The sequence below is a fragment of the Hippoglossus stenolepis genome, chromosome 14, assembly GCF_022539355.2.
Source record: "Hippoglossus stenolepis isolate QCI-W04-F060 chromosome 14, HSTE1.2, whole genome shotgun sequence".
NCBI lineage: Eukaryota > Metazoa > Chordata > Actinopteri > Pleuronectiformes > Pleuronectidae > Hippoglossus > Hippoglossus stenolepis.
In genome coordinates, this window is record NC_061496.1 from 25401112 (window position 1) to 25425466 (window position 24355).

Genomic DNA, 24355 nt, shown 5'->3' on the forward strand with positions numbered 1-24355 from the left:
GAAGAGGAGAGGAGAAGCAGAGGAGAGGAAGAGGAGGTGAGGAAGAGGGTAGGAGATGCAGAGAAAGAGGAAGAGGAGAGGAGAGGAGAGAAGAGGTAAGGAAGAGGGTAGGAGAGGGAGAGGAAGAGGAAGAGGAGAGAAGGGGGGAGAAGAGGAGAGGAAGAGGGTAGGAGAGGGAGAGGAAGAGGAAGAGAAGAGAAGGGTAGAGAAGAGGATTGAAGAGGAACAGGAGAGGAGAATGAGAGGAAGAGGGCCGGAGAGGAAGAGAAAAGGTGTTTGTTCTTTATATTTCTGAGTAGTTTTTGTAGTTTCCTGGCAGCCAAGAGGGAGATGACAGGATATGAGTGGGAGATATAGCTGAAGGTTGTACATTCACACAAATTAAACTTCCATAAAATGTGTTACATGGAGGATAAGAAGATGATGACATGCTTGCAACAGATGGTCTGGGTCAAAGTGAGCAAAACATTGGACTTTTTGTAGTTTGTAGTTCTGATTATATTAAACTATATAAACAGTATAGCCATGTAATTCAACACTAAGTTATGATTTTATTTGGTCTAATTCATAGACTGTATTTAAAGATGGATGACGTGACAGATCCCCCAAAGTGAAGCCAAAGAGTCTTGATTGCCCCCCGGTGGCTGGCTGCAAAATAGGTCACAGAAACTTGGACCAAACTAAAAAGTCAACACAAACATTGAATACATTATTCTCAAAGATGGTTAGTGTCATTTTAGGTTGTTATCACACTGATGTTTGCGCAAGTGCTATTTTTTCCCGTAAGTTTGGTTTTAATTAGTTATTTGATGCTTTAAAAACTGGTTGCATGATGATTGACAGCTGACACTGTCTCGTGATTGGTCGTGTGCACAAATCGACAGGACGTTGTTATCGCGGCACCATCCCAATCTTTACTATGTAGGTTTCAAGATGGATGGATATTTTAGTGTCATTTCTGAATATGCGAAGAAAGTGGACATGTGTCATCCATCTATATTTAAAGTCCAAGGTCTTATTAAGTTAAACACTTCAACTAAAAGTCAAAGTATATGTCAAATGAATTTTTCTATATATTGTTTATATATATATATATAGTTCAAGTGCTCTACTTATTTGATGCTATAAAAAACTTGGTGAAACGTGGCTTCATTTCTGGATAGTGGGACGAATCGGAGACATGTCGTCCATCTCTATATACAGTCTATGGGTGGGTCCTCTGTAAGCGTCCTAAAAGATAAACAAACTGCCAGTGTCTGTCTGAAACCCATCAGGTGCTTAAATTGGCCTTTATCTCATAAGAATCAATCCTAATCAATAAAGCTGCCCTAGGGGGCTACTTACAGCCCCCACTTAACACATAGACACACGCACACACACACACACACACACACATTCCCTCCACAGACCTCCAACAAACTCTTATTTAAATCCTGCTCAAAATATCAGTCAACTTCCTAAGTTGTTTACTGCCAAGGTTTCACATTCACTTTTCATAAAGTTGCCTTAAAAGAAAACAGCTAGACGCACCATTCCAAGTTTGACTTTCTCAAAGTGTTTTTCACAGTGAAGAAACATCTCCCTGAGGCCATTGTTTGGAAATTGGAATAAATTAGGGATGGCTTTATTTTGGATTATGCTCCTCTGAAGGGAGGAAATCAAAGAGACCACAGTACTGACTTCGTTTTGAGAATATTTGGGGAAAACCACTGGAAAAGCCTTTTCCACACATTATCTACTTTTAATGTGAGAAAAATGTTTAAATTTTTGGTCTGTTCAAAATCATGTCTCTGGTGTTAAGCAACTGGAGAAGTTGTTTGCCAATTAATAACTAGTAACATTAAAGAGATACTGCACACGTTGGAGCTGTAATATATTATATACATTTAACTGTTCTTTGCTGTAATGCTGTAACCAATAATATTGTTTTTAATACCACATTTATTACCTAATTTCTATTTAAGAAAATCTTATCTTAAAGAATCTGAATACCTGCAAACATTTTCAAATCTACTTTGAAACTAAAACACCATATCCTTTAGCATTCAGAGACGTCCCTAGTCCTCACCTGTCTCACGCACGCACGCACACGTTTGTACAGCTGTCTTAGTGAGGACATTCATTGGCATAATGCATTCCCTAGCCCCTTACTCTAACCCTAACCCTCCAAACTAAATGCCTAACCCTAACCTAAACCTAATTCTAACCCTTACCCTTAAAACAAGTCTTAAGCCCCAAACATTCCATTAAAGGGGGGTCACAAAGTGAGGACCGGCCAAAATGTCCTCACTCCATTGTAGACTCAAACCGGTCCTCACAAAGATAGCTGTACAAGAGTACACACACACACACACTCGCACACACACACACACACAAAGCCAGAGACGAACAGGTTGCTTTTCAGCTTCTTTTATCACTAATCACACACCACCAAACATAAATTAAACTCTACATAACACCCTTTAAAATTATCTTAAATATATATTTATGAATCATCACTATTCATATCCACCTATTTTAAAGAGCCACATGTCCACAAATGCAGTACTATTCATTCTTTGAAAATAGGCATTAAGGTATAATGTGCCAGTCCTCAGTAACTGTGTGGTTAATACTTGATGTGTAATAATTTTAATATACGACAAGTAGTTTCAACCAAGAAATTTGATCGGTAAACAAGACATTTATAATATGAACAGCTGCTTATCACTAAAAATATGACCCCACTGTTTCCACTTCACATGATATTTACAACAGTGAGACTTGACCTGAGACTCTCCATCTCTGTATGTGCTGCTTCTGCTACCCTCCCCCACATTGTTCTAATGTTGTAAATTGGCACAAGTATTGAATATTTGTAAAAGCAACTTATTCATTTTCTATGATAACTTCATCAACTACTATTTGTAACATTACTAGGTAGAGTTACGCTCTTCTCAAAGATGGTTTCTGTAATTTTAGATGCAAGTGTAGTTCCAGTTCTAAACCTGCCTGTTTGGAATGGGCTATTTATTTGTCCTGTGGTAATGGTAATTGCAGATTTCTTTCTGAGACCTGAACAATAAATTGGACTGGACTGATCATGCCATGTTGAAGAAGGGCCAGAGCAGACTGTAACTCAGGAGAATGAGGTCTTTTGGAGTGCAGGGGTCGCTCCTGAAGACTTTTTATGACTCTGTGGTGGCATCTGCCATATTCTTTGGAGTAGTTTGCTGGGACAGCAACATTTCAACTGCTGACAGGAAGACACTGGACAGACTGATTAGAAGGGCCAGCTCGCTCCTGGGATACCCCCTTGACCCAGTGGAGGTGGAGGGACAGAGGAGGATGATGGTGAAGCTGTCTTCTCTGATGGAACAACCAGTCCCACTCCCTGCAGGACACCATCACAGCACTGGGCAGCTCCTTCAGCGACAGACTGATTCACCCTAAGTGTCTGAAGGAGCGGTATCACAGGTCGTTCCTTCCTGCAGCAGTAAGACTGTACAACCAGCTCTGCTCCCAGTAGAAATACATGCACCACCATTATGGACTGCACTTTAACACTTTCACTCTCAACTGTGCAATATTGAGTGTGCTATATTCATCTGTCTGTGCAATATCAACGGTTCATGTGCAATCCATTCACTGTACATATCCTCACACTCCATATATTTCTTTCTGTCTTTACACTGTATATACTATATAATTAAATACTAGTTTAATTACATTCAGATTTTTTTTATATTTCTATATATTATTTATATTCCTTACACTTTGTGTATTGCATGTTACTTATTACATTCTCTAGACGCAATTTTAAAACTTCTCAAAATAGAAGCTCCACAATTCCGCTCAATACAAACCAATGCAGTAAAAAAAATGAACGTTGAACTTTTACTTTGTGGACACATTGCGAAAGAGGAAGTGATTCTTAGAATGATGGAGATCAGCACCCACAGCACCTGTGAATCTTTCAGCCCAATAAGATGAAATAAAAATGACCAATTCTCATTATCAAAATCATCTGGTGGGACAGATGTGATTGCTGATGGGCAGCCAGTTGCTGCCTGCTGCCGTAATTTAAATGAGGACATGGAAGAAGACATGTTCAATTTGGTCTGCAGAATGGCTGTTAAGCCACGCCCCCACAGACTGCAAGGCACTGTTTGCCTGTTTATTCAATTTTAATTAATATTTAATTAATGTTGTATTCAACACTGCACTTCCTCGGGCCACAAAGACTAGATATTGCAAGTGTGAAGCCAATAAGATGAGCTGTTGGCAAGATATGTGTTCCACATACACACAGACAGACAGACATTTGTGAAATTAGACGTTAGATTATCACACTGATGTTTGTTCAAATGTTAATTTTTCAGTTTTCTAGTAATTAGTTATATGACGCTATAAAAAAAACGAGTTGAAACGTCTTTAAATCCCCTATATCTGTTGTACTAAGATGAAAGAGAAAGCCCCGTCTTTGTAAAGAGCTGGCTGTAAAAATCATAATGTGTTTGGGAACAGGGATACCTCGATCATCTCCTCTTTTAGAATAGTAATAGAAAATGCATTTTTACCCCTCAACACAGGTGTCCCAGCTGCCTGAAAGCCTCATTTTAACTGGCTGTTTTGGGAAATGGTTCTTGGTGGTATTCAGCACAGTCAGCAGCTTCTCAAAGCATATAACTGAACATCACTTTAATGTCACGCTCAAAACATGAAGGGCAGATGGTTCGAGGCAGCGTTTCTGCCGTTTTGAATTGAAAACTAGGCTGGTGTCATTTTAAAAATAGCAAGAACATTGCAATATTTCCCTCCAAGGAAAAGCAAAGGCCCAAATGATCACAGAGCCTGACGTATAGTAAGTTGGTGAAATGTATGTTATTGAACAGAGCCCTCTTGGTCCTTGGTGCTGGAGGAAAGGACAACAAAGAGCTGGGCGTCAGCTTCCAGTTCTGGCGAATGTGGCAGTTTGTGTGTGAAGCAGCCACCTCGGCAAACCTAATTCCACTATCAAAGTCCTCTAATGGCAAAAACAAAGACGTAGAAATCAGCCGCATTCCAGCAGTGTAGAATTAGAGAAGCCTGTAATAACATTAGCTCGAAGCCCTGATACCACGAGGAAGAGGAGGAGCAGACAGGAGAATGATGAGGAAACTGCCGACAATGGCAATGACATCTACTGTGCTGAGAAAATAGGAGAGCAACTGACCAAAAGTGAAGTGTGGGATTTTCCAGGTGGAAGAGAGATCTGCCTGCTCTACTTTTGCTTTTATATAATGAATAGTTTTATTGCCATATGATGCAAGTCATAAATAGAGGTACTTCAGTGGGTAACTTTCCTAGTAAAAATGGCAAAAAAATGGCAATAAAATAATCTTTTAAAACATTTTATGTCTGTGATATTGGCCTTGATGTTTACAGCGGTCACTGTCTGAAGGTCATACTTTACCCACCCTTTTATTTGGCATGACATCACTTATTAAAACCCTTCCCCCCTTTCTTTCTACCGCCCTCTATCTTGGCAGCTCAGGGGCCTGGAAACTGCTGTTTTCTTTCAAAGTATACCAAGATAGAAACATTAATATTTCAGCCATAAAGAGAAAAATCACATTTGCTGGGCCATAAATGGCTGGTGCTTGACGATGGTGTGTTTTATTCTGGTGCAGTCGGCCTTGCCTGACCGGCTCTCTCTCATATTGATGCAGAGTGCAGGCATTGGCTCTCGGTGCCCTGCTCCACAACTGAGGCTCTAAATCTTTGCACCCCACCCCGTTTGGGACTTAGCTCGAGGACACATTTCTTTCACACTGTGTACGTGTGTGTTTGTACAATTGTGTGTATGCGGACACACCAGAGTGACTTTCTGTGTAAATGTCTCCATCTACAGGACGTAGATGAAGAGACAACCTTCAAAAACAATACAAATTGCAAATGCTTATTCTTTGGGTGTTTTGATGCTAGTTTAGTTCACCTTGTTTTAAAACAATAGGCTTCAGTAAGGACTACAGTATATCCAGGACCTCTGCGGTACAGCTTTTATCGCGTTTAACAGTGTGTGTGTGTGTGTTTTTGTGTGTGTGTGTGTGTGTGTGTGTGCCTTCAATGCAATCTAAAATCAATCTGTCCTATTTCTCTATTGTTCGTCAAGGACAGCAGATCCTTCAGGGAGTCATAAAGGTTCCACTGGCTGCCTCCTGCTCTGGAGGGATGAAGTCATTGATCTGATGTTGGTGTGTGGAGAGCTGAGCCCCTAAGGCCCCAACATCTATTCATTCATCCCCACTGTGGCACTCCAGGACAAGGCACTGGCATCTGTGTACATTGTACGTGTATCACATTTGAGCAGCGAATGATAAAAATCAGGCACAACCTGCACTCTGTCATATTCAGTGTCAACTGCTGTATTCTCATATTATCCAGGTACAAATGCTGATATTTAAATGTATAGCACTCCCTGTTGTGCTATTGAGCTGCTGTTGATTCTCTGTCTCACACAAAGTTAAAGACATACACCTGAGACAGGTTGTGAATTACAGGGTACGTAATATATATGGTGCTGACTTTCTGTGAAATGGAAAAGCCAAATGTAATGTTTCAAGATAATGCTTGGTTATATATTACAGAGCATCAAAGTTTCACATAAATAAACCCCAAATGCAGGGGCGGGATACTGGTAAAGGGCAATGACAAGATAAGACAAGTAATTAAATTCATGAGAAATTAAATGAGATGTATAAATAACTCTCCCAAAACTGAATAAATAAGGAGCCAATTAAATAAATAATGAAGTTACAAAAAATCCATCCATGGGAAAAATTACTTCAAGTGAGATAAACACTTATTTAGTCTGTTCCCTCTCTACAGCTTTTTAATGGATTCTGAGGCAGGTTTGCTTAAAACCTATTTCAATGTGTTTTTCTGCTGCCTCTTGCATGTTAGTCAGTCTCATTCTCTTATGCTCAGAAGAGATTCAGTCATTGAGCGTTGAAGTCAGAACTAAACATGTACACAAGTGAGGTTTTGAACCCGAAACATTTGCTTGTGAATACGGCAGTATACTGCTGTCTCAAAGAAATGAAAAAAAAAATAATAATAAATTCAGAGTTTTGTGGTTTAGTTTAAGTTGTTAATGAGTTCAGTTTTCACATTGTAAGATGTTTTTCTTTTTTGTATTTTCTCGCTCCTTCTTAATACGAGAACATTTACAGGCAATAACATTACATACAGTGGATATAAAAAATCTACACACCCTTGTTAAAATGCCAGGTCGTTGTGTGATCGAAAAAACTGAGACCAAGATAAATCATGTCAGAACTTTTTCCATCTTTAATGTGACCTACGAACTATAATAATGTGATTGCATAAGTTTCCACACCAGCTTATAATTGGGGTTGTGGCTGCGTTCAGAATTAACCGATCACATTCATACTCATGTTCAATAGCAGTCAGTACAGACCTGCCATCAGTTAAAGTGACTCGGATAAACCCCAGATAAAGTTGAGTTGTTCTGGTAGGATTTTCCTGACATTAACTTAATCGTATCTTATAGCAAAGGTCATGGTTTGCAAAGAGCATACAAAGCATCAAAGGGATCTCATTGTTGAAAGTTATCAGTCAGGAGAAGGGTACAAAATCATTTCCAAGAGGCCTACATCACAACCACCTTCCATTTTAACAGGGGGGGTGTAGACTTTTTATATCCACTGTAATACATGATGTTGGAATTACAAGGTCTTTTCTGCATTCTGAGGGAATTTGAGACACCAAGTTTTAAAGTTTGACTCTATGGACACTGTATATGTAAATCCTATCACATTTTAACGTGGAGATAAACATTTGAACAACAAGATCTCAATTACCTGTTATAACTGTTATAACATCTGCTTCCCCAAAATAACAAAAGCAGCTCATAAAATAAATGAGGTTATTAAATTTCTTTGATGGTACAACTAAACTAGTCAAGATAATCTAACTTGACTCTTTTTGTCCCAGGACCACAAGTGACATGAAAACAGTAGGATTAATAAGAAGGTTTATTTATGTATCCTATTGGAAAATAAATATTCTGATGTTTCCATCAAAGAGAAGAAGGCTGAATCTACTCAACATGGATTTAGGGATTAAACCTGAGGCTTTAGACTCATTTCTGAGCATATAGAACAACAACGAGCACCAACAAAAACAGGGAACTTAAGAACAATCTCTAAATTGTTTCCTACTTTATTTCCCCTGGATTCTGAAGGCCAACATTATTACCCATTTTGGATTTAAAGTTGCTGCAGTTCCCCAAATATAACACTAACAAGTGTAGTTGCTGTTTTGTATCGAAAAACAGTGAATATGGAAGTTTTTAATATGGAAGTTTTTTCTTATTGTTTAGTTTTGTGCTGTTCTTAGTTGGATAACTCTGGTGTTCCTTCCAAAAGACCACACACTACTTAACTACTGTCTGGTGTAACAGTAGGAAAGCCAAGGCTGGCTCCTACTCTGCCGGTGGGATATGACTTAATAACACTGACATTGATCTCTTCCGGTACTAATCCCTGCAGCACCAGCTCATCTGCCAGTATGTCAATGATTGAGCTAAACTGACGTGGTTTATAAACTGCAGAGGAACAAAGTTAGAGGGCACACGGGAAAACTGAGAGCACTGTCCTCAGGGAGACTTTATGTAATGAAAGAATTGTGACAAACTGTCTTCAGCAACAAAAATTGCAAAGTCAAAGAGAGGCAAAACTGTGGAAAGCTGCGTAAGCACTTCCTCCAGTGACTGGAACATTTTTTTAATAAGTTAGGAACTCATGTTTTGGGAAGATGGAGAGACTCACACGTACAGCAGCATTGTCAGACACAAGGGGAGAAATAACAAATGGCAAATAACACATTTAGGTGTTTAATAGTTCCACATCAGCGACGGTTGTCTAGTATTTGATTATAAAGAGGTACTATAGGTTTTACTCTGCATCACTAGAAATGTTAAAGTAAAAGGCATTAGAGCTTATCTACAGCACATTAAACACGGATATTTTCCTGCATTGGCTGACCTAATTTAAATGTCTCTGGAAAAAAGCTAAATATTTAATCTTTACATGCATATTTTATATAATAATTACTTACATCAAATAATCATTGGCAGTGTCTGGTCTGTTAGTGCAAAACAACTCTGACTCTCACTGAGCTCTGTAACCCAAAGGGCCACCGTGAACACATAAGGGACAATTGCACTGTGAGATGATGGGAACAGGCAGTAATGTTGTTGTGGCAATGTCACTTGCCACCGTGGGTCTCCCAACAACAGCCAGACAACAGCCGCACTCTGGTTTCAATATTTCTATTACAGAAACCCCAAAACAACCACCATTAATTCAATGGTCAAACATAAATCGCCCGGCACATAACTTCTCCCTGGCTATGTGTGTCTCTCAAGCTTCTTTCAGACATGCACTGAGCTCCGTCTGGCCCCTTTTAACCTTTTAACTAGGAAAAGTAATTAGCGAACAACACTGAGCTTCGCCCTAGACAACTGGGGGTGCTCTGATGAGGTGTCTAATGAAGATCATAGTTAAAGAGAAGAGAATAATAAATAATGTATTTATCATAAGAACGAGTTCTCTGGATATAAGGCTTTTTGCATGAAATCTAGGGTAAATAGGACCACACATGGTGTCACATTCACATTTTATATTTTTTAAATCGTATTTTACTTTCTTAAAGTGAAACAAAGTGTGCTGCATTCAAAATACTGACCTAACAGACAGTATGTTAAACAAGCACTGAACTGTTGCATTGTAAATAAAGTAACACATCCTGTCCTGAAACAACAACACTGACCACACAAGTTAATCGACCTTGACACTGCAGTTGAAACTGTATTATGAGGTTCAGACTAAACAAAATCGGCCCAATAATAGCCCAACATGGAAGACATAGGCCGTCTGTTAATTTCCAAAGGCGCAACGATGTGAGAGTGTGTCATCATGGGCGACAACTGGATGACGCCGCGGCTAAGACGCCTCACAATGTCCTAATAGAAAGACTAGCACAATTGGTTTGGTCACCACTGTGGTGAGCGAACAAACATATACACAGGGAAAAATAGGGACTACTAAACACTAAAAACAGACATATCTGTTGAAATATGTCATTACCACTTTGTGCAGATGGTTCAAAGTACGACAACTTGTTACTCAAGCTGAATGAACACTGAAGTAGTTCGTATTGGGCGGGAAGTGTTCTCTTCCTAATGCAGTTTCATAGTTAAGAGAGAAAAGGTCAAATCCACAGTTTAACGCTCACAAGATTGGCATGAGAGCATTACATAAAGGTAGACATAAATATTGTAGAATCATTTTACAAAATATATAGCATATTACAAAGTCTTGGGCCTACATCTAACCCAGTCTATATCTTCCACGTGGCAGCAGCAGGTGTAGCAGCTCTCTTGTACAACTCTTGGAGGCGGTGTACCCTCGTGGGACGGGATGGTGTTGAATGTACAAGCCTAAAGACTTCAAGAGCTCCTGTTGAGTGGCTCACACTCCCTGATGTCAGCAAGCACTGACCTGGAAAAGCCCACAACCACCACACACACAGTGGGAGCTCAACAAGCACCACAACTTCTGCAGGAGGCGAAAAGTGTGCGCCACCACTTCCAACCGTTTTACCAGCATGACCTTGTGCAGATACAAAGCAGTCACGGGGACATAAAATCCATCAAACATTGCCTAAGGATATCCACTTTTACTGGGTGAATAAAGACCAAGTTGAAGAGTCTATAAAGCGTGAAGCGTGAAGGTGAAAGAAGACTCTTAGAACACTTATTTAGTTTTTGTAACCAAATAGAAAGAGGCAGAACATAAGACACATAAATCATAGTGTATCCAGAATGTAGGTCATTGACAAGAACAATTTTTTTTCTTCGTCAAGCTCTGTGCTTCAGCACATTCAATTTAAAATAATGGATATGACATTAGAATGTTAAGTCCCAGCTTTAAATTGAGTAGGTTTACATCAATATATAAAGATGCAAAAAGCACAACAGTTCTTAAAAGGCAAGTAAAGTCTAGAAAATAGCAAATAAATAACAGAAAATCATTTGCATGATGATGGAAAATATCCCTCACCTCACCCTCCTCTTCCAAATATGAAAGAGAACCTGTGCAAACCTTCAGTTGGTATAAAAACTCAAAAGGTGTCTGTCCAGTTTAGGCTACTGTAAAAAAAACATAGATACTTCATCAATACACCCACTCGCTACCAGTGAATCCTCCTGAGGATCTCCTGCTAATTTCCTACATGAGCTCATTAATACACTCTCCAGCTTCTCACTCAGACATTTGCGTGCTCACATACAGCCCCTCCAGAGATTGTCAGGAGATTATCCGGAGTTCAGTGCAGGTCTGAAAGTGGCTTAAGTGACAGGCATATTCATAGTCACGCTACCAATGACAGAACTGTCACCGTTGAGTATTTGACTATTGGATAACTTAAACTGTAGCAGAGGTTCAAATCAGTCATTGTAGAGGTACAGAAATATTAGATCAGATCTGAAAAAAGCTTAAGAGTGTCTGACAAGTTGTGACCTTATGGTAAAGGTCAGTTATCTCAAAAATCTGTTATTATGAGAAAATTATATTTTAAGTACAGTTAAAAAGTGAATTATTAACAATGCAACTTTGACAAATAGAAGGTAAAAATGTATTATCGGTGTAACAGTCACTGATTCACAGTGATTCAACAACAAATCAAAGCAGTAGTTGCAAAACTTGACACGACAACACAATCTATCTGCATCAAGCTGCCATGTAAAGTACCATAGTAACAGCCTGCTTTAGTTACTCATTAGCAGCTCAAGCCATTTAATCTCAGGAGTGTTTGAATATGCAAATGGACTTCATTTATGTAGCACTTTTCTAGGCTTAACCACCCAAACTGCTTCACACTACCACATCCATAAAGCACATATATACTTACATATGAGGCACGTTCAACGCACAATCACACCTTCAATACGAGGAATCAAACCATCGACTGTCTGATCAGGGGACAACCCCAATACTACTGAATGCTATTGAATAGCATTGTCCAGGCATGTGAATGAGATCCATGACATGCGTGTGCACGGATTACAATGAAAGTAAAAATCTCCACTTTTTATTTACTGCTGTGTTGCATCAGTCAGAATATAATGTATGTTTAATCTCACGTTCCATACTGTGTCAGAGTAATGGACAAAACTGATGCAAAAGTAAAGTGCACAAACAAAGAATTGCATGAGTCAAAACTCTTTTGTGGACGAGAGAGAACAAATTAAATAAGAAAAAAGTATCGTATTGAGAATGTTATTGTTTTCTCACAAGTCTAGCAACTGCAATAAGAAGTTTAATCTCTGCTGCATGTCTCTTTCTCTCCTCTTCTTTCACCATGTTTCTTTCTCTTACTACAGAAACAACACCTCTCCTCCCTCAGCTGCTTTGTCTTTGTGGTCTGTATTGAAGCAGATGATAACACATGCATATTTAATTCCCTTAAATCAGATGGTTGCTTAATTAATTTATAGCATCTGGACACATTCCATTTATCTTAACCGGGATGTAAAGCAACACATCCTCTACCTAATACTTCTAATAGCTGTTATAATGAGGGTGTTAGTTCAGGAATAGAAATGAGACGAGCTCTTAAAGCAGGAATGCTGATATATTCCTCTTTAATTATGAAAGGCTGCACGGCCATAAATCTCTGTTTGCTCCAACTTTCATGGGATTAACTGAATATGGGATTGGTGCATGTTTGATAAAATGGGCCACCACACACAGCTGCAGTCACATCAACACGCTGCATGTAAAGTTTGATTTATAATGGTGAAATGCATCATTATACAAATGATCAGTCACTTCACTACTAAACCAGGTAAACTGACAATGTGACAGATATGCAGTATAATTTGACACAAAGTAAATGAAACTATATGTTGCAAATATAGCATTTAACATTTAATACCCCTGCTTTAAAATGTGTTTGCAAACAGTGCATGACCACATGAAAGTGCAGGTGCACCCAAGAAACATTCAGAACCGACTGTAGTCGGATCAGTCAGACCAGCTCATGGTGGTCAGGGACACATTGGGACACATTGGGACAACACAAGTGACAAATAAATTGCATTGACAATACACATACAACAACTATGATGGCAGTTAATCAGGTTATCTGATTAAAATCAGAACATGTTTGAAAGTTAAGTGTAACGACCTGCCCTGGCAATGCTGATATTCTCCAAAACAAAGTCTTTCCTCATGCGTTTGAACCGCTCGTCCACATGCAACCGTTTTATGCAAAAGACCTTCTAATATACAGATTTTCTTTTATTCAGCGAGTAATCCAATAATACTGATCATAACTGTCACTGGCATTTCCACATCATCAAGATAAAAACAACATATGCTGCTCTGAAAAGTATTTCATTCATCATTGTAGATGCAGAATAATTACACAGGCAAATACCAAAAAACAAGATGAATAATATTAGAAGTCAAATGATATTTACCGTGACCATGAGCAGGATTCCTTTCAGCAGGGTGAGCACGGACGTGATTGGCTGGATGAATCTGTGTCCCAGTAATATAGCAAGAGTCAGAATCCAGGTAAAGGCCGGGATCACATAAATGTGACTGTGGAGGAAACACACACACAAGTCACACACATGAATGTTGCTATTTAAGATGTTGTTATACAAACAGAACACTCTGCTCTGTCGCGATCCACAAACACATCACCAGGTGCACATGGCTGACTCGTCAACAAACAAACAATGATGATGATGATGTGACTGCAACAAATAAACAATGAAGCCTTGTGTTGTGTAACCTTGGCGAAGAACACCTGTGGGTGCCAAGTATGAACCACCTTCCGGAAAAAACACCTGCCTCTCATTAACAAAGACAACAGTTGGTGTGTTCGCTGAAAAGCCTGACAACAAGTCAAAATGCCTCCTGCACAGTTTGTGTGGAAGACGATGCAAGACTGTTGACACGCTTACAGGTGAAGACGAACTGAGAAACACAGTCAGAAGGAAGAGGAAGCGTGTTGATTCATAATACTTCTGCTTCACCAAGTTCATAAGACAAATACTGTATGTTCTTTACTTTAAGATGCGACATGAAAGGTATGTGATCAGCTAAGATCAAATGATGTAATGTTTTAGTAGAGATGTTTCGAAACTGAATGAATTGGCAAAAGTCAGCTCAACCTCAGCCAGCAATTAAAGCCATTAAGCTCCTTATGCATTAAAGCTTAGAGTTGTTAAGGCTGGAGAACTTAGCAAGTGCAGGCTGCATTTTGAAAATATCTGGTCCTAATAACTTCTAATTAGTGTTGGTGTTTATTGCTCAGGTGTAAAGTGAGAGCAGGTCAGCGGGGGAGTGAGGAGGGAGGACATGCAGCAGGGTGATATGGCACGGGAAGGTAGCTGAAACCCCACAGTTAGTGAATACACGCATTGGGGAAACTATTAACCAAACTAGCTGACATGAGCAAAATAAGGTCGGTTAGAGGTTATAAATGTGCGTTTCGATACATTTTCGGTTAAATGCTCAGCTCTAGCTCCTTCTCATCCTGGAAATAATCGTTATGTTCTGGTGCACGACAAACCAGATATTTGCAGAAGGGCGAGATTCCAATCTACTTTTGTTCTGTCCGTCCTGCAGATGCAACAATAAAAAAAAGCTAAACTCTCAAACTTTGTGTTCCCACCTCTAATAATCCTAGAGTCAAGTTTCTGTTTACAGCATCTGGTTGAACACATGAAGCCCCACATTTCTTTGCCTCATCTGCGTACAAGTATGTCCTCTTCTACAATGAATATAAACATTTCTTACAGTCCATGCAGCTTTACTGCGGGGAAAAGATTTACTGGGCAAATTTTACTTCACTTGAAAGTGCACTTGACGTTCGTTAACTGGCCTCATTATTCAAATATATGTTACGAGACAAAAAAAGTAATGATCGATTGTTCGATGATTTAATAAGAATCAAGGGAAATATTATAAGATAAGCGCACTGGCTGAATGTGTGTGTGAATGGGTGAATGGTAAACTGTACTGTAAAGCGCTTTGAGTGGTCATCAAGACTAGAATAGTGCTATATAAATACAGACCATTTAGCATTTTACTGATGTTTAATGGGTAAAGACAGTGTTTTAATCTTCTCATGTTTCAAAGCTCTATAGAAAATGAGCACTCTTAATACCTCAAACTCGATATTAAGACACAATAATCTGGTCCCTGGGTTGAGACTGAATCCTCATTAAAACGTTAAACCTTGCAGCGCTCAGTGGGGTTTGTTTCCAAGACACCCACTATTTTATAGCAGTGGGACTGAGAGGAGAGTTTTTGTGCAGAAACCTGCAGTAGCCTATCGATCGCTGCCCCTCGGGAGGAGGGAATACGGTGGTTTATCCGAAAGAGGCTTGCCCAAGGTTTTTTCACTCCAGTAACCCTGAACTCCCACTCCCACTCCCAAAACGCAGCATCTCCCCTGGCTCTGAGCGGGCCGATAATGAAGCGCCCATGCATGCCAGGGAAGCGGTCCAACCGACCCGCAGAGTGTGAATAATATTATCTAAGTATTTACTGGGCCATGACAAAGTAAATTAGTCCAGTTAGCTGATAAAGGTAATTATAGGCTCGGGAGAGGGAGACACGAGTGTGTGTGTGTGTGTGTGTGTGTGTGTGTGTGTGTGTGTGTGTGTGTGTGTGTGTGTGTGTCTTTGCTTCATGACTTAAAACTACCATAGGAGTTAGGCAAAAACACAAATAACGATAACACACTTCAGATTAAACAGCGGTATAGCATTTAAACTTTTAGCCTTGATATAACCTTATATTGCCTTCATCTAAAAATACTGTTATCTATTTCTAATTACATAGACATGACTTAATGGTGCTGCATGCAGTGGAGCTGTGGGGTTTACACACTCTCCTACACTGAAATTCTTGAATTTTAATTTGATAGTGGATAAAATTTGTGTGTGAGCAAAATGAACATAACATGCTAACAAGACTACTTTTCTGTTACGGGGAGTTGAATAACTGTCCCCTTCCAGCCAGTGCACGTTTGGGGCCAAACGCAGTGGAGCAGTGTGATATTAACCCAGCTGATCTAATTCCTGCTAACACAAAGTATTAGACACCACAAAAACCATCCAAGTGACAGATTAATGGTGGGATTAGTTATGTATAAATATATAATTTAACCACATCACTGTAAAGAGTCGCTGCCCAACACAGACAGTCAGTGTCAGTCAGGATTTGGTTTTTAATACCAATAATTACCATTATATAACATACAAATAAAACATTTAAAAAAAAAAAATTAAAAGGGTTCAACGTGTTTGTTAAACCTCTAAATATAAAAACAGCCGTGGTATGGTTCATTTATTTTAGAATTTACTCTGCACTCTCCAATATCAACAAGGAGTAACCGCAACAAATAACAGCACATACCAGCATGTCATGCGACACAGTGGTCATTACACACTGATGTTTTTTAGTGTGAAACATAATAAGAACAATCTAAATGTATACTTTATATACAGGTGGCATACAAAGTGAAAATCAGCTATGTTCTGGTCTCGGTAGTGACTGAAAAGTGTAGAGTGATTGTGCAGATGGGGGCTGACCCAAATACATCATCATGAATTTAAACGTTTAACATTTTATTACCCAGCCCTGGCTTATCACACTCGACATTATTTTTCATGCAAGGTAAGATGAGCTGAAGTGGAATATTTCATTGATCATTAGTATACATTTTGAGTTGTGATATCTTCTTGAAAAATGTTTTGCTCTTAACTTGCCCGAGCCTTCTGTAACTCTTGGTGCCATACTGTAACGCCATGGACATTGTCCAGGGTAACCATGGCTTTCAGAACCAGTCATTTTCTGATGGGAATTTAGTGGGAGAAAAATCCCTCTGGTCATATCTCTCGTTTCTGAAGACTTTTTTAAAGTGAATTACATTTGTGGGGATTTAGTTTGACTTTGGAGGGTCTTACTGAACAGAATGATGCAAATCACAAATACAAGGTTTATGGTTAGTACATCTACTGTACTGCGGAATCATTAAACCAGCAGTGTCATTTGTGCTTGTGAGACATAACTGTTAACTTTTATTATGAATCCTACGCACTGTTTTATAAATGAGACCCCAGAGTCAATCACTTGGACATTTGCCTTCTCTTATGCAGCCCTTCCAGAGATCTATGAAGTTCAGTGCATGTCTGAAACCAGGTTCACATGTTTCTTTAAACTTGAAACACGTTACATTAGCACTTAATGTTCATCTAATTAACTCCAGACCATGGTTACCATATTTTTTATTGTATATTCTGGTGGTGAGAATATGTGTCGCTTTTAACTGTTTCAGACAGTTTCAGACCTTTAACTTCGGATAATGAAGATTGTCTGCAAAACTTCAACCTCAAACACACATTTAGTTAATTAAAGCATCTAGAAAGACTGACTCATGTCAGTCAGTTCGACCAGTTTACCCTCTTGACAGTAGCAGTTACACTGTTGGGCGAAGTGAGTGACAGATGAGAAGGCTTAGCCAACTATTAATTAAAACTTCAGACTGGAATGAGTCATCTAACGCCCCCCCATAAAAAGAAATAGGGGCGGCGTATAGCGTATAATTTAAAAGAACCCCAAAAATAAATAAAAAATATATATAAAAAGAGAAAATAAAGAAATAAAACAAATCCTGTGATAATGGAATATTTTTGCCTCAGGGAAACATCTCTTCAACTTTGCGTGTGTGTGTGTTTTAATTAAAAGAAAAGCTCCAAGTTCAAGCGATGCTTTGAGCGCTTCCCACTCTAGTGGGCAGTTGCTGTCTTTCAGGGTTGCAGAGATTTTTCAAATATTCAGTAATAAGAAAAAGATTGTTATTGTGAACCCGTTTGCCCTTCAGCAACTCTACACTGACAAGTTACTTCAACTTTTAGCTTTTTCAGGAATGGAAGAAGGAATGATGGCTGATGTGGGAGACTGAAGATTTGTTTTAATAATCCCTGTTTCCACCTTTGATATGAAAACCTGCATTGACACTACAAACTCTTTCAAGCAAACTCATTCAATTACATTTATTTCAACCCAGATTAAAGTTTTACCAATTCTTATATTTGAATCACTGACTGACTCATTCAGTACAAACACTTTTAGGGGCTGCTAACCCTAAAAGGAAATTAATTAAATTAAACCAAACTCTGAACGATAACAGCACCTGGTACTGGTACATGGGGAAATATTAATGATAGAAATACTAGAAACCCTCTGCTCCCAGTGAGCATGCTGGAGATGATTATGGCCTTAGTGATACCGACATGAAACACAAAACATTGAGGCCCAGTGTTTAGGTTTTAGTTGAATCTCTCGGTGTCACGTTTCTGCTTCAGTTCAAGGTCTAAAAGAACTTCTGAAAGACTTTTGTTTTATTGTTGTTGTTGTTGGGGACTTTGTTTCATTCTGGCTGTGCCATGTCCTTGCATATTTTTAATGTTACTTTTCTGTATCTTTGACTCTGTTCAGTTTCTTTTGTTTTGTGTCTGATCACATGCCTAATTAGTTACAACTGTGACTTGCTATTGTCTTTACTTGTGTTATTTTCCTTGTAATTCCTGCGTTTTCCTCGTGAATTATTATTCAAGTTTTGTTCGCGACTTTGCTTTTACTTTTGTGTGTTTTGAATTCCTTCATCTGTCTTAACTGCAAGTGTACCACAATTTCTGAGTCATATTAAAGTATGTGTTATAAAGTCCTTGTGTGCATCTGCATGTGGGTCCTTACCTGGTTCCAAACATAATAATCAGCAGAAATGGAATATCATATTCATGATATTTACATGTGTGAAAATTACACCTAAGCTGCACTAGATGTGTACCTGTCACGTTCCGTCTTGCCTTTCATTTTGGCGCCCCCGTTATCAGGTAAGAGCAGCCACACTGTGTGTGAGACGTGTGTCTTCTGTGCTTGACCTATGGCTTCATACCGTATAGTCCTGGCACTTAGTTGAGTACATAGACTGCTTTTATCAGAAGAAATACAGTAAGTACTCTAGTCATATCAGAAACCTCACAGTTCTGCTGCAGGCACACAGCCATCATGCTCCCTGTGTCATCCATATTTCTACAGTGGCCCAGAATAGACCTCAACACTGACTCTACACAGGGCGTTTCACATTTGCATATTTCTACATAGGTTCCCCTACACACAGTGGTGGATTTAGCAATTTGGGGGCCCAAGGAAAACACAGGCATGGGGCCCTCTGCATCTGTTTTTCTCCACCTTTTTTAATCCTTATTTATCTGAGAAAGTCAGTTGGTTTGTACCGAGCTGGAGTTTATGTTTCCTCCTCCACTCTGCTCTCACTTGAACTAATAAACACTCATCACTAGTTATCAGGACCTGATCAGCACGTGAAGTAACTTAGTGTTTGTTTGATTCGCTCCAGAGTTTATGAGGCTGCATTTAAACATCATGAAAATGACTCGTCCACATTTTACGGCTCAGTACAACAGGAGACGTGAACAGCAACAACTAGTTCATTTTCATCTGCATGAACTGAACTTTGTGTGAATTGGCACAACACTGCTCGTCAGTCTCTGTTTACACGCTGAATCCCTTCTGTTGCAAGTTAGTGGAATAGTCCATTGTAGTGGGGACTGAGGGGGGAGGGGGGTTGCTGAGACACTAGTTACTCACAAATTACAGGCATTCTGATGCCATTTTAGCGTATGGATTTTCAGAATGAAATAATTAATTAACGAAGAGTAAAAAATAAAGTCTTAACCATATGTTTATTAGGTGCTTTATGGTGGCCCCTGGAAGTTCAGGGCCAAAGGCAATTGCCAACCTTTGCCTAATGGTTAAGTCTGCCTCTGCCTACACATTTGGAAGGTGAGGATGATGTGAGGGTTACTCAGTTGGTTGCAATCTGTAACTTCACCACTAGATGCCACTAAATCCTCCAAACTAAACCTAGAAAAGACATTTTTGACAGATGCTAAAATCTGAACCTGAATAGATTCTTATTTTTTTTTATAACGACAGATGGTTGTTTTTGTAAGTGGAGGACTTACCTGACATTAAGAAGAGCAGCGTAGGCCTCACTGCCAGCCAAGACGTAACTAATCCCAATAGAAATACTGGAGAAAGAGAATAAGAGAAGAGAAAAAGGAAAAGAGAGGAAGAGGCAAAAGCAGAGAAAGGAGAGGTTTTTAGATATTGAACAATGATTAGTCATCTACTGTTCTGGTTAATTCCCTCGAAGATAAAGTCAAAAGTTGAATACGCACTCCTACGTTGTTTCATGCACTTGAGGCGATTAACAGCCGTGATATTTTAAATTAAAAATAATTTCTTGTTTGAAGGGAAGTCCTTTGATCCTCCACAACTTTTCCGTCTTATATTTGCTCTAAATAAAAGTTGCCTTTGGGGGCTTCTTAAAGCAAATGTTTTGGTCATATGTACTTTGAGCATCACACACTCACAACAAGCCCCAAAACACTTTTAAAAAATACTGTGCCTTCGTAAATGAGCTGGATGTTGCTGAACGTTAGAAATCGTATTCTTTTTTAATAGGCTTCAATCCGAAGTGAATGAAAAGACAGCTTTTTGAAACTCAACATCTGCTACGTTCCTTGTAAATTTAAGCCTCTAATCTCTCAACAGTTGATTGTTGAGAGTGCGAATCCATTAGCAGTTTCTCCAAGTGTTGTGTTGGAGCTGAGTTCCACCCACACTTTAAAATCTCCTCTTTTTCAAATCTTAAAAAGGAGAAGCCCACAAATTTAGGAAGTTTCATGCATGCTAGACTCTTCATCTATAGCAGTCCAAGGCATATTTTTTGCTTTTTAAAACGTTTAACTTTCCAAAGATGCAAAGAAGAGAGAATGTGTGAAGCTGCAGTATGATGATTCAAACCTGAGATGTAAAGGGAAGAGCATCAGGGATTAAGGGCATATTTTATGGTGCCTGCATGTGTGTGTGTGTGTGTGTGTGTGTGTGTGTGTGTGTGTGTGTGTGTGTGTGTGTGTGTGTGTGTGTGTGCATATGTTTTCACACATGTGCCCATGTGCTGCATCCAGTATAACTGTGCTTTATGTGTGTTGTACAACATCTTCACCATGTAGGGCAGTACCTTAAGACCAAGGGGCAACAAGGTTAAATGATGCAGGTCATGTTTTGTGCTGTGTGTGTGTGTGTGTGTGTGTGTGTGTGTGTGTGTGTGGTCGAACCTTGGCATTGATCGACCACTATGCCTCCTTGAGCACAATGAGGGAACTATTGATTGGTCAGGTGTTACAGAGCTGTTCGCACACTGATAACAGGACCTTCCACGAGCAACGGTGAAGGCCCCACCCCCTCCTCTGTGCCCGTAAGGACTCAAAAAAACTCACACAAATCAACAAATGATCTGTGCTGCCAGCATAACACACAAATGATATAATCCTATACTGGTTTATGCTACACTAGTTTTTTCACTATAGCATATAAAATGGCAGACAAGTGAAGCTATGTTTTGTGTGATGCATGAGTGTTTTTATCAAATAAGCATGAGTCTTTAAAATTACTTTTCCACACCATTCCTTTTTTTTTGATTGGTGCAAATAGACCATAAGTTTGGAGCCACGGGTGATATAGATAAAAAAAAAAAGAAACAAAATGCAGTCGTCCATTAGGAAAATCATGCCTTTACTTTTATAGCAAGGAATGTGTTATTTGTGTGTGTGTTTTAAACTAGAGTGTGTTTATAAGTTAAGAAAGCAATGCACAGCATTTTTCTGACAGCAACAGCTGCATAGCGTAGCCTTAAATACACTGAGAGCATCTCTACATAAACCAGCCAGAGTCTTGATTCAGAACTTCAAGGCGCAGTTTCATTTACTCGCTGTCACAACTTGAATTAAGGACAGAAAACAGTGACTGAAAACATGTTGGTCACTTTAAAAAGTCTGTGGACTGCAGATGCTGCAGGACTGATCATATTTTATCGCTATTTGGCTCAAGCTTGTAACTCTCAGGATCTGGAGACGGTGCAGCAGCAGCAGCCAGTGATATAAAGTTTGAACCTCAAGGACAGTTTTTACACAAGTCTGCTGCTCTGGCTCCGCTGAGAGGAGCTGTGCTGTGCCACAACGCTGACGCAGGAAAGACTCTTTCCTAGTTATACACACAACTTACCTATTACTCTTATTGTTTTCATTATAACAACTAGTCTGTCAGAGTTAAAACATGATGGTTACACAACTGTTCCTGATCGCTCTCTCCTCTCTCTCACCCTCTCCCCATCTCTCTAATTTTGTTCTCTCCTCTCTTTTCCACCCACCTCGTGTCTCTTCCCCATTTTTCTCCGCCCACCCCAACCGGTCGAGGCAGATGGACGCCTGTGTTAAGTCTGATTCTGCTCGAGGTTTGTTCCAGTTTATGAGGGATTTTTTTATCTCCGACGGAGAAGTACTGAATATGTTGGGTGAAGAGGTTATAACATATTGTTGGGAGACAATTACATTTATAAAGGCAAAATAATGCACATCTGAAATTGGAGCTGGGAGGACGACGATGACAGTTGAAATGAAAGCAAATTGTGAGTGGACTGAAGTGATAGAAACAGAAACACATTCAGCCTCTCTCACTTCCTCCAGGCAGTGTATGACTGGTAAATGCTGCCATGGAAACTTACAACTGGAAGAGGAGGATGAAGTTGAAGGCGTGGCTCATGGGCCGTGAGAGGAAGATGTGGCCGAGCAGGTGAAGGTTAGGCTGGAGTCCTTCCTCCTCGTTGTGCAGAGAAACCGCATCCGGCTGCAGCAAACCTGTATCTGAAAGAACCCGAGACACGGAAGCACAAGGCTGTCAGATAAGATGCAAGTCAACAAACTAAAGCTGCTTCAAGACATGCACTGAACTCCGAATAATCTCCTGAAATTATCCATATTGGTTGTGTGTAAGAAAGCAAATCTCAGAATCAGTTGCTCCTGGGATTCGCCTGAGTTTTTCCTGCCAGTGTCACAGATAAAACTCAGAATTATATACGAGAGAGCCCATGTGAGAAAACAGCAGGAGATCCTCTGCAGGATTAACTGTGAGCAAGTGGTCGTGTTGCTAGAATACAAACATCTCCCGATGAAAAGAGAGGCGACAGAGACGCTGACAAAGATGTCAAGTTTGAAAGATGATGAGATTCAAGAAAAACATGAGATCTTCACAGTGGAATTTATATGTCATGTTCTGCCTCCTGCACGCTGCGCCACCAATCACTTGAGACAGTCCGGACTTTGCTGACATTCTCCCGAGTTTGTTTCTGAAAATTGCTTGAAAGTGGTGCTTCACTGTTCAAAATGATATGTGACTCCTCATCACAAGTTATGGCCTCATTGTAGATATGAAAGTGAGTTTATCTTCTCCGTATAGTTATATTTGAAGGACTATCATTTTAGGATATTTCATCAAAGCAAAACAAGCAAAACAGACGTTTCTGAAATGTCAGATTTAGTCTTTTATGTAACACATTCAGCTTTATCTGGCAATCCTTGAGGGAGTTGCCTAAGAGACACCCAATGTCTTTGATGGAACATAGATCATGAATAGTTTCTTTCAATGTTTTCAGGAGACAGAGATCAAGAGCCAGAAATGATGAGTGAGACAAAGGTTTGCCTGTATCAGAGCACGAGGCTGCCACCAGACTTTTATCACACTCAACCATCCACTGCACAACTTAGCTCCAGCATGTCATTAATAATATTTTCATTTGACTTTGTGTAAATATTATTATTTACTATTATTTACTCTTCATTTCATCCACAGACTTTTCCATGAAACAAGGACAAAGTTAAAAAGCTGAGACAGCATTATGTGAAATATATATAATGTCTTTGTCCACCAGTGTCCCCCTCATAAAAACAAGCGATTATTTAATTGAATCAGACAAAAATGCCTCTTGACCATAAAAGCTGCATGTGCATGCTGTGCAGTTTCCTGGCGTCAAGGACTGGCACCCTTGTATTTTATTTAGACTCCAGCTCTGGCACAGATGGCGATGTAGGTGTGCTTGTGTGTCTGTGCCTGAATTTTATATAATGGACTTCTGCATTGCCATTAATTTAACATGCTCATTTTGACTATCATGTTAAATAATGTATTCCCTGCCAGGAACACTTACATCAAAGTTATTACACCATAAATAGGCAGTACAATTATGATGGGCTGTATGTCACCCCCCCACACACCTCCTCCTGGGTTAGTTGTAGAACATTGTTCAAGTTCAGATGAGTCAGCATTTTAAGTATGCTCCGATAATCTTTATAAGAAGA

The 24355-nt window shown here is 39.5% G+C and overlaps 1 protein-coding gene across 1 annotated transcript in view; it reads right to left on the minus strand.

Moving 5' to 3' along the window:
* The window catches only part of si:ch211-51h4.2, a 91987-nt gene that overhangs the window by 47941 nt on the left and 19691 nt on the right, over positions 1-24355 (minus strand). Inside the window, exons 6-8 of the mRNA XM_047342836.1 lie at positions 22726-22864; positions 20123-20188; positions 13532-13655 (exon numbers count right to left, since the gene is read on the minus strand). Coding sequence (XP_047198792.1) covers positions 13532-13655; positions 20123-20188; positions 22726-22864 — 329 coding nt within the window. The remainder of the gene's footprint in view (positions 1-13531; positions 13656-20122; positions 20189-22725; positions 22865-24355) is intronic.